At 42.7% G+C, this 12,217-nt stretch overlaps 1 protein-coding gene across 1 annotated transcript in view; it reads right to left on the bottom strand.

The window, feature by feature from the left end:
* Nucleotides 1-12,217, bottom strand: part of triob (trio Rho guanine nucleotide exchange factor b) — a gene marked incomplete at its 5' end in the record, with an annotated part of 157,661 nt that overhangs the window by 31,741 nt on the left and 113,703 nt on the right. The window contains 9 exon segments of the mRNA XM_080005935.1: nt 285-570; nt 4,937-5,036; nt 5,218-5,357; nt 6,540-6,641; nt 7,457-7,647; nt 7,805-7,916; nt 9,163-9,255; nt 9,737-9,826; nt 10,985-11,054. Of these exon segments, the coding sequence (XP_079862061.1) occupies nt 285-570; nt 4,937-5,036; nt 5,218-5,357; nt 6,540-6,641; nt 7,457-7,647; nt 7,805-7,916; nt 9,163-9,255; nt 9,737-9,826; nt 10,985-11,054 (1,184 nt within the window).

Genomic DNA, 12,217 nt, shown 5'->3' with positions numbered 1-12,217 from the left:
GGCTCAAAATTCAAAGAACTGACCCAACTCTGTCCCAGTTAACCTCACAAAGTGCTTCCAATCAGAATGACCGATTGGCAGCAAGCTAGATTCTAAACTGCCTGATCGAAAAATAAAGCTCTTCTTAAAAAGAATGAGTTTTAAACAGGTGTAAAGGGGATACATTTCATACAATGAGGAAGCAAGTAAAATGCCGTACCCCACTCAGGAAGCACAGCCACTTTGTGCTGTATTTCACAGCGTAAGAAATATTTGACAAATCCAGTGTCCACTACAACCATCACCAACCAACGACACCACCACAAGCAGCACCATACCTTTGTGGTTGAAGAGCCCCTCCATCTCCATGGAGGACCTGGAGTGTGCGATGCAGAGCATGGCGCAGGGCACCAGGCCCTCCTGTGCCGGCGAGCGGTCCGTGGTGCGCACCAGGCACCAGTCCGGCTTGTCATGGAGCCGCTCCAGGACCTCCACCGTCTGGCCCCGGCGCACCGTCAGCTCCCCGCCGTTGCCGCCGTTACTGGCCAGGAAGTCGTGGATGACAACCGTCAACTCACAGCCACCGGACAGCTGGGAAGGAGGAGGGAGAACAGGTCGAGTCATCGTAGGAAGATCCTGGAGCACATTCACTTGGACTGAATGTGAACTGATTCCACGGCTTAAATCAAAGTATCGCCGTGAGCTGGATCGTAGGTGATTTCAAATCAAGGTTGTCGTTGAGCGGTCTGTACTAGTAGTAAATGGTAGGCTGAATTACGTTAGATAACTTCTCATTCGCTTACCACACTCCAGCAGCACTAGAACAATAGCAAGGTTATTCCTTATACATATTTGTATTATGAACGGGAAAAAAGTCAAGTCAAGTTTATTTCTGTAGCCCTTGCTCATAGTGCTGTCTCAAAGGGCTTCACAGGCCCAATCAAGTCCCTTCATATAATGTGTGCATATGTAAAACTGGAAAACCAATACAAAACACAAGAGAGGGAAAAAAGAGGAAGATGACACAATGTGCTATTAATTGAGTCATTAGAGTTGGTCAGAGACGGTCAGGCATCAGCGTGAGGTAAGGACACCTGGCCTGAACCGTGACTCATTCTCTCCCTCGCTAACGCGTGTGAAAGGACAGTCCGGAGAAGAGGCTCGTTTCTATGACGATGCGAGGTAAAGAAGCGGGGCAGTCACCCGTCGTTTTCTGCAGGGTCCCCCGCTCTAAAGTGTCGCCGACACTTCTGGCTATTTATGCTTCATTTCTGAGTGTTGGACATTGTGTAATGACAGAATAATACATCTTATAATTGTTTTAATTAAATGTGCTCATATGTGCAATAACACTGTACATACTGTAATAAGCTAGTTAACACATAGTAATCATTCATTTTTTATAATTAATACCCTATATACCCATAACATTTATTTATTCTGTGCATAATAGTAGTAGTAGTAGTATCATTTTTTCAATACTATTTTTACTACTGTTTTTTATTTTTTAACATTACCACGAGAAATTCCTAGTTATGTAAATGTGCCTTCCTGGCAGAATAAACCCTAAATTCTGATTTATTTTATATTTAGGAATGTCTTAATAAGGAGCAATTAGCAATGGCCAAGAAATGGGTGGAGTTGATGTTATATAGTTATTACTGCAAAGGTTTGGTAATATATAGTGTGTCTTTGTTTACATGGTCTTTTGTTTACAATGGTCAATGCTTTTACGAGGGGAAAAGGTGTCTCGACAATGTTAGGTTTGTATGTAAGTATGGGATCTCTGCAAATAAAATACAAATAAAATAATGGATTTTGGGCTTTGAAAGCAACAAACAAAGACTGTTTTTAGATCACAGGGACTACGATGAAGTGAGTAAAATCATTATTCACCGACATCAAGACCAAACATGCGCATTGCTGTTGATGTTACTATCTCTATCAGCAGTACAAAGCTTGCTATTTGCTACGTACCCTCTGATAATACGGTAAAGCCAGCGAGCCCAGGAGCTGAGCGACAGGACTCAGGCTCCTGCCTTGCAGCCGTTCCTCTGTTCTGCACTCCCTCATCCCGGGTCCCAGGTCTGACTACGAGTACCAAGTTCAAAGTGCTAATGCCTCAAAAGGTAGGGCGTAGATCCACCGAAATACTCAAAACAGTTGATGATAGACAATATGTTCACTGGCGGACTCTAGAAGATCCGAGAATCGTCCAAGGCTGCGAAAGTCCGCCCCCAAAACGCCCAAATGTAACCGTTACCCGGCGAATCAGTCTCATCCTGGTAAAGAGGCAGATCATTCCTGTCCCCAAAATTGTCCACAACCAGTCGTGGGTTTTCACTGATGTCCACTGAATTGTAAACAAGTCGTAAATAATAATAATAATAATAATAATAATAATATTAATAACAATCAAATAAGAAGAACTAGGAGCTAGAAGGGTGAATGCACCGTCGTCCTGATGGAGTGAGCTGAGCTCTCCTCAACATGTGCGTGAGAGAGCTAGAGAGAGAGAGAGAGAGAGAGAGAGAAAGAGAGAGAGAGAGAGAGAGAGAGAGTGTGGGAGGCTGGAGATGCTGACACACTAGTCAGTCACCCAATCAGATGTACACACACACAAGACACAAGACACAAGACACAGACAGACAGACAGACAGACAGACAGACAGACAGACAGACAGACAGACAGACAGACAGACAGACAGACAGACAGACAGACAGACAGACAGACAGACAGACAGACAGACAGACAGACAGACAGACAGACAGACAGACAGACAGACAGACACACACACACACACACACACACACACACACACACACACACACACACACACACACACACACACACACACACACACACACACACACACACACACACACACACACACAGTTCTCAAAAAGTGAGTGAGAAAAAGTTTGTGTGTGGGTTTGTCTGTGACTGTATACGGTATGTTGTGTATTTAAAATCTCATTTCATCAAGCAAAGACTATTTTGGCTACACTGACGCTTTTGCATTTAATGGCTGCGCACACACACACACACACACACACACACACACACACACACACACACACACACACACACACACACACACACACACACACACACACACACACACACACACACACACACACACACACACACACACACACACACACACACACACACTATACTCTTCTGCTCAATTCCTCATGTTGCCGTGTCTACGACGTCGGGGTTCTCTTTCAGGAGCCTAAGTCAATTTCCAGCCCCGTCACACAATACTGTAGCTTTAACTGAGGCCGGATTGTGCGGTGCGAGGGGAAGTCCAGCTCTGCTCCCGAGAACAATCAGTTCACACGCAAGCTGCTCCATCCCTCTCTCCGTCTGCATTCCACTTTCAAAGTAACAGGCCTGATGTCGAGCGCGAAAGACACTGACACTCCGAAGAGGTGCACTTCCATGAGTTTTGTATATTTACAAAGCCGATTGGTAACAAGTGCAATGTTTGATAAAGTCACACCATGTGTGTGTGTGTGTGTGTGTGTGTGTGTGTGTGTGTGTGTGTGTGTGTGTGTGCGTATATATATATAGTATATTGTTCTAACATATTTTTTCTACCCCGTTACATGTATTATATCTACAGATTTAAATTATTATCATTATTATCTTTTTATGATATATAAGAGATTATATATATATATATACATATATATGTATTTTTTTATGCATACCTTTTGCACAATTTCATACTTTTGTCAGCTCATGAATTGCTGATACAGGGTTTTATTGTGTGCCATTGTTTGATTTACTTTATTTTATTATTATAACCTATTGTTTTGATGTGAGCTGCTGTAACACATCAATTCTATATATCCATCCATCCATCCATCTGTCTGTCAATCAACCTCTATCTATCCATCTATCTATTTATCAATGTCTTCATCAGTCTATCCATCTATCGGTCTATCTATCCATCTATTGTATCTAATGGTCTGTCTGTCTGTCTATTTATCCGTCTATCTAGCCATCCATCCGTTCTTCCTGTCCGCCTGTCTGTCTTACAGTGGATGTAGCAGGGTGTTTCTGTTGGCTATAATATAGCCCTCCCAACCTCAGTAGGGGTTATACTGTATGTTATACAGAATAAGCCATGCTGAGGCTGGAAGGGCAGGCCTTCTGTGCTGCGCGTGCCAAAAATACGCTAATGCCACAGCTATGCTTGATTTGATGAGGTCTCTCTCTCACACACACACACACGCGCACGCAGGCACGCACAAGCCTCAGACTGTATACATGGATACACACACCGCCACCAACAGTCTCTTCTGCCCCACAGAACACGATTTGACAGGGTCACGCGGGGAGATGCTTTCATCTACGTAGGCTATGGCTTTTGGCGCTTGCATCACAGTCTGACTGCTCATCACATGAGCGGAGTGAGGGTCGACTCCGCTCCGACTTCCTAAATTTCGTGTTGTTTTGTTGGTTATCTTTTCAGTGTGATAGCAGTGGGTCCAATTGTGATGTTTTTCTCTCATAAGTAAAACACCCTTTTTAAAAAGCTGTACTTTTGTGTTATGATTTAATAAAAAAAGCATCTGTTTGATGGCTTAATGTTTTTTGCAGATGATCATATTTATATTATGAATATGTACCTTTTCTTATACTGTATATGATTACATGTTATTATATATATATTATGATTATTGATATTTTATATTTTTTTATATCAGAATCAGAAATACTTTATTTCTGATTCTGATATAAAAAAAGAGATAGATAAACAATTTATAAAAAAGTTGAAAATAAAAAATAAAAATATAAAATATCAATAATCATAATATATATAATAACATATGTAATCATATATATGCTCATGACTCTGTCGCTTGTGCCTCTACATATGTGTCCATATTTGTGTGTGTGTGTGTGTGTGTGTGTGTGTGTGTTTGTGTATGTGTGTGTTACCTTATCGCTGTCAAGTGTGTTCTGGGAGGTGCGGGAGGCGATGGAGATTGTGTCGGGTTGGCTGCTGGCGTCTCCCTGGCTGTCTAGCTCCTCTCCATCCCTAGACGGCAAACAGGCAAACAGAGATCAAAATCAAAATCAAAATCATTTTATTCATGATCCCGATTTTTGGCGCAAATGAATATTTCAGAAAAATCTATAAATCTTTAAATCTCTAAAAATCTTTACCCCCCCCCAAAAAAAAAAGGTATCATCCATCACTGTTTTCCACATTGACGTACCGTCTGCCTTTATGTTTGGCGGTGGTGGCTTTGGGGATGTGGATGGGCTCTTTCAGGGCTCCGCGCAGGTGGATGGTTCGCTCCTGGATCACCTCCCGGATGTGTTTGATCCAATCCTGCTTGTTCTCGATGCTGGATGCCTAGCGGGGGTGGGGGTGGGGGGCAAAAACACGGACACGCTTAAAACTGCTCACATTCGGCCATCGCAGCTCATTCTGGCCCTACGTGAGCCCAAAGTTGGAAAATCCGGGTCCAGAAAGTAAAACTGCACTCCCGGATTTCCAGTCTGCCGTGTGGATTTGCCCGGAGCTGGATAAGTGCATGGGTGGGAGTAAAAACGTGGCAAGGAATTTGATTTCTGGACCTGGAATTTTCAACCTCACAATTTTCAAGGCTCACATGCATGCACAAAAACTCTGGAATCTTCCCTGGTATCTTCTGTTTTATCCTTCTCTGTTAAGTTCGATTTTAATTAATCCATTACAGCTGTGCAACACTTTGCTTTTAAACGGGCTTCATATATAAAGTTGACTCAACCCGGGACCAATCGCACAGAAGGAATCTTCCCTCCATTTTCTTCCGCAGACCGGAGACCATATGAGCGTTCAAGCTCTTTGAGACCCGAACTAGATGAATGGGGCCGCATAGTAAACTCACTCGGCCCTGCGCGCACGCATTATGCATATGATGCAGGCACATGAAAGGCGCCACAGAGAGAGCTCATCGCGGCAGAGAGCTGCGGCGGTGAGAACGGCACCCACACCCAAAGGGGAGGGAATCAGTTTTCTCTCTGCACCTCACGCATACGTCAGCGAGACGATGCGTGCGCGAGTTGTAATTTGCATCTGACTGGGTTTCCATGTCTTCTCTTAGCAACCGGCAGCTCCAAGGCCGCCGTCTTACGTAAGAGCGGGATCGAGATGACCGTCGCGGTTACATAAGGGTGCGGGGTACAGCAGGGGAGGGTGCCCGTGGTTTCACATAAACAGAGCTCATAGACACACAGCGGACGCTAATCAGCCATTGTGCACTGAGGGCTGTCTGTCTCCCGTTTGTGTTGAGTGCGTTGAACTGCTACGCCAGTGCGTCACAATGCATCACACAAATCCGTTGTGTGATGTGCGAAAAAGCCGGGAGAGTGTGACTTTCTTGGCCGCACAGACGGAACAATGTGTCGGAATTTCGTGAGGGCGGATTGGTGATACTTCCGTGCGAGTCAAACACGCTGCCGTCGCTGCAGGAACACAAACCGTGGAATGTTTTCTCCTTTGCTTGGTAGCAAGCAGAGCGATAAAGGAAAGTCCCGTGGTTTCCGCCCGTACCTTGAGGACAATCTTGTTGTCGGAGGTGGGCGTCCTCCCCACCCACAGGGCGAACTTGCAGGGGTCCCCCTCCACGTGCTCCGTCACCCCGAGCTCGGACGTCTGCGGGCACGGAGAGAGCGTGTATTACAGTAAGGGAAGTACAACTTATCTTATCCCATTTTTATATCGAAATGCTTGCATGCCACGATAAAATCCAATACCTCCTCCCCCCTCCTACTCCCCAGGAAATGCACGACACTTTCATGCACATCCAAAGATTTTCGACGCCATAAACACCATAAATAAATTAAATCCAGAGCAAACTTGATACTCAAGTTTCTTCAAGCAGCCTGAGCCACATTGCATTTACACTTGCAAATCAAAATGTGTCTTTTCTGGCGAGAGCTAGATCGGATCGCCTGTAACGTAAATATGTAAAAACAAATATCTAAATACAAAATATACAGTATATGTAAAAATAATTATCTAAATACAAAATGTATATGTAAAAATGTAAATTAGCATCCAAACACCGCCTTTCTTTCATTCTATTGGCTGACTGCTCCTAGAAGGCAAAAAGGTTTAGAACCCTTTCGGCAAATAGAGTGGATAGGAATCTCTCCCTGACTCACCATGTCATGACATAATATTTTTAATGAATGAATGAATGAATTAATTAATTAATTTTTAAGAAATTCTGTTGAAAGGCCAAATTACAGCTTTAGTGGAAATGAGAAACTTTCTTAGAAATCAGCCATTAACATTATTTTTACCACTTGTTTTTATACATGAGCCATTGAATACTGAGACAGATATCTGACCCTTTTGGCCTGCCATAGTTCCATGATTGGACCTGTTCTTTTTAGCTATGTGATAGCAGCATAAAGTAGAAATCTGTAAAAATTTTGAGGTGACTAATCCAGACGATCACTCACAAACAGCTTGCTCTTGTAGAGGTACTTGCTGTGCCCGTTGGAGTCCTTGACCTCCTTGCTGAAGACCAGGGACATCTCGAAGAGGAAGAGGTGCCGATCGCGCCCCTTACGGATCAGCGTCTTGGGATCCCACACCTGGAAGGACTCCTGGAGGATCAGCTCGCCCTGGGAATCGATATTCCCATCAAACCCTGAGGGCGTTGAAGAAGGAGGAGACAAGTTTAAAGCGAATTCTCAAAGTTAACGTGATGTAATTTGATATAGATAACACCATCCATCAATAACTAATAAATAATTCCCTCAGATTTTGGCCGACACTATGATTCACAAGCGAACACGTGCACCCACCGTCCAGCATGGAGAGGTGCATGGCGTCGTTGGCTCTTTTCGGCACGCTGAGCATCACCTCCAGGCCGTCCTTGATCTCTCCTTTGCCTTCCTCGCAGCAGGTGAGCAGCTCCTGGAGCGGGGCGGTCAGAGAGGGAGCAAAGAAACCCTTGACGTCAAGGATGGATATGGCTTTCTTTTTGTATTTTATTTTACGGGTCCATTCCCGTTCAGAATTAAGTACATTCTGAGACTTTTCAAATGTCGCAGTTTTAACTTAATGTCAAGTGACGCTGCACGTCCTTGGGTCCCCAGCAATACACCCACCCAAGTGTGAAGTACATGGGATGAACGGTTGTCGAGATAATCAAAACACATTATAATCGAAGGAAGGACATACATACTGTACATACAGACAGAGATTCCTGCCTTAATTAATAGATTTATTTATTTATTTGTATTTTTTCTATATATATTTTTTTGTTAATCGTGTTTATTTAGCGAAGCACCATCATGCCCGTCCCATTTTTTATTTGCTTTTTATGATTTCAAACTTGGCCAGGTGACTCGAGGGAACCCAAGTGAAAAAAAAAAAAATTTTTACACACTGAAAGTGTTATTTGTGTGAGAATACTTGAAGTGTATCTCTTGGTACTTGGTACTTCCTATTTATCTAAGTCCAGATTTAGTATACTAGTCATTAATATGCTAGTATTAATGATGCTAGTATTAATTAATATTTATAAGTCTAGTGTAAGTGCACGAACAAAAAGCATATTAACCTATTATTCTAACTTAAGCTGTACTTGAGCATGCTTGTTAAAAGTCTGCTATTTGAACGCACTATAACGAGAAAATGTTATCTTTTTTATATATTAAGTACATCTAAGTACAGCTTCTTACACACTCGGTACAAATGAAGTGGTTTCAACTGAACACAACTTTGGTATATAAGTTGTGAATACGTAACAAGGACAATTAAGAATACTAAGCATGTTTTCAGGTTACACGCTTAAATAGTGATTTTTCACCTCAAATTCACCAACTAATTTACATCGAGTACATTTTGCTGGAGTTGGAACCATACAAAACCTATTCTAAACCATACACTTATGGATGGTTCTCATGAAATCTATCTGTTTTTGTTGCTCAGAGTCTGTTGTGAGATTAATTGTGAACGATCATGGAAATCTAGCAATTAATTGCAAAAACCAAAAACAAAAAAGAAACCAACAAAACAACCGTTTGACTATCCTACGAGATAAACAGGCTTTTGTAATGTAACTTTTCCTTGCACATTTAGACTTTTACCACATTAAGCACATGCAGACTCTGTAATTGCGACTTGTAAATCGGGATGGTTTCTGATCTGTTTCTACCTTGAGCAGCAGCTGGTACTTGGTGATCCGCTGGACTGGTTTGATCAGGTAAGAGGAGATGGAGTTTGCCAGCCGGTGTCTCTGCTGGATCTCCTGTTGATTCCACAGGAGGAAAAAAACAAAAAAAACAAACAAACAAAAAAAAAAACAATAAAAAAAAAACACACACAAGAAAGGCTTACACACACGCTTAGTCCCACGGAACTGCCGCGGCATTTCAAAGCTGCGATTAATGTCGGCGCCGTGATTGAAAGCCTTCCAGTAGAAGAGACGAGGGCGTTGAATGTCGACTTGAAAAACTTTCCGCCGCTTCATTCTTAAACGGAGTCACCGTTGTTTCATAAGAAAGAACACTACTCACGAGGAAAATATAATTGGAGTGATTCGGCAACACCTCAGTTCATGTAATTACAGAGCCATCGGTTGAACAAATTGTAAAATGTATCTTCATTATTATCGACCTACATAGTGTATCCCTGTTATTTCTTATTCTTCTTGTCTTTTTTTATCGAAACGTGCAAAATGAAATGAAACTTTCCAATGACGCTTAGGATTGGATTTAGGATGGACTCACATCAAAGTAGAGTCCGGCGTGCTCCAGGATAAGCTGCGTCGAGTCCGGCTTGTTCTTGCAGTAGTTCACATACATCTGGAACTTATCGGCCTGGGCAGGAGAGATACAGTACACATGATGCAATACACAGGAGGCAAACTGCCATGCCCGATGTTAACTTCGGGCTAAACTGGGAAAGGAAAATGCAGAAACGCATAGTCTGTGATGTCAGACCACTACAGAGTGACGGAGTGTACGCCTCACACTGGACATTCTAAATCATCAACAGAGGCATGTCACAGTCAAGCCCTATGAGCTAAATATTTGGGGTCAAAGTTGTTTGGTTTTTCATGAATATCTCCTCACAGTACTGCACAAGAAAACAAATTGTTGGATTTTGAGCATATTCTTAAGACGGCAATTGTGAATTGTGAGAAAGAGAATCTTTGCTTTCGTTTTCAACCCTTTGCTTTTCATTTCACTCGCATTTGGAGTCTGTTTGTTTATGAACCTTGATGGATTAGTTTGTGGGATTAGCATTCATTGTTTATATGCAGAGATTAATACGCAGCTTGACGGGCACTGGGATCCCCTCGAGCTGCCCGGCCAGGTGTGTGGATCAATTTGGATGAGACTTAAACCACTTTTAAGGTTTAAACGGCACCTTAACCCCGGTTGTAGCTTATGTCATTGTTGTGTTCCAGATACTTTTAGCCGGGTTGGACATATTTTGGCGATAAATGCATTGGACCGCGTCCGAGCTATCGGTCAAATTTGGTCGGTTTTTCGCTAATTTCTCCTCTGTATGTGGTTTGTTTTGGAGGAAACGTCAACCACACGGTGTTTGCTTGTAACATACCGGTTCAAACAAGATGTAAACCGTTTTTCGTAGCTTCTGCCGTTCTTCTGTTTCAAATAGTTTTAGATTTAAAAATTTCTGAGGATTTTCCCGGAACAATATCAATGGGGGGTCCAGCCCATGGCTGGACCAATGTTAACAAGAAGAACTTTTTAAATCATCACACATCATCGATCACATATCAATAACGTATATAATGTACTTTCCTATAAAAAATACTTGCCTATAAAAACAAAAAACTAAAACTAGCCTCCCTTAACTACTAGTGCTGCTAGTAGTTCCAGCAAAAGCGTCTGCTCAATGACGTAATGCAATGTGATGTCATACATTGTGGGAGTAGAAACAAAACAAAACAAAAAGCACACGTGGACAATTTGTAAAGCATTTTGAAATGATCAAGGATGTCTTACCCAGGTGACGAAACAATGTCCCACGTCCTCCGGCAGCTGCTCGTACTTCTCCAGCTCCTTCAGGAAGATGCTGTGGGGAAGTCCGGTGGAACAGAATTAGAATGCTGTATATTCACAGGTGTTTTCTTGCCAATCCGTTTCTGGCCGGTGTCCCTCGGTGAAATACTGCGTAGGAGTGTTATATGCGGGGACCCAAATGTAACTCTCTATTATTTTTGGTCTCTGTCTCTGTTTAAGGGCAAGATGCCTCTGAATGATTATTCATTGCAAAAGTAAAAACTGTCATTGTCAGTGTCACTGACGGGTAGCTTTTTAATGAATATAAAGAAATCAATGGTATAGACACGCTATCCCATACTGTGTGGGATTTGTATGGGCAGAAATATGTGTCAGTAGAAACTGAATTTGAGTGATTGATATTTGAATTTGAATAGCATAACTTGAAATAGAATTTCACAGAATGTACTGAACTCCAATAAACTTGAAACTGAATGTAACATTATGAAATTGAATGAATTTGCTCAATTCAAATTCAGTTCAATTCAATTCAATTAATTCAATGTCAGTGTGTTTCACACATCCGGGTCGTTGAGGAAGAGCAATCAAGTGCAGATCCATATACAGGTAGGTACTAACCACTGCATACGGGGAACACCCCACAAGGCCTGCAGTTTTGGAGATGCTCTGACCCAGACCCATCCAACATGTAAACCACTGACATGTGAAGTAAATAACATTGATCTTCTCAACACAATGGCACCTGTTGGGGGGGGGGGGGGTGTATTAAGCAGCAAGTGAACAGTCAGTTCTTGAAGTTGATGTGTTGGAGGCAAAAAAAAGGGCAAGCGTAAGGATCTGAGCGACTTTGACAAGGGGCAAATTGTGATGGTTAGACGACTGGGTCAGGTTTTTCTCTTGTGGTCAGTACCAAAAGTGGTCCAAGGAGGGACAGCCGGTGAAACGGCGACAGGGTCATGGGAACCAAAGGCTCATTGATGCACGTGGGGAGTAAGGTCTAACCCGTCTGGTCCGATCCCACAGAAGAGCTACTGTTGCACAAATTGCTGAAAAAGTTAATACTACTATGATAAAAAGGTGTCAGAACACACAGTGCATCACAGCTTGCTGTGTATGGGGCTGCGCAGCTGCAGACCGGTCAGAGTGGCCATGCTGACCCCTGTCCACCGCTGAAAGCACCTACAATAGGCAAAGAGCGTCAGAACTGGACCATGG

Source organism: Zeus faber (genome assembly GCF_960531495.2).
Source record: "Zeus faber genome assembly, chromosome: 8".
Lineage (NCBI taxonomy): Eukaryota > Metazoa > Chordata > Actinopteri > Zeiformes > Zeidae > Zeus > Zeus faber.
The sequence above is the reverse complement of the archived record's forward strand: the minus strand, read 5'-3'. Positions and strand labels throughout refer to the sequence as shown.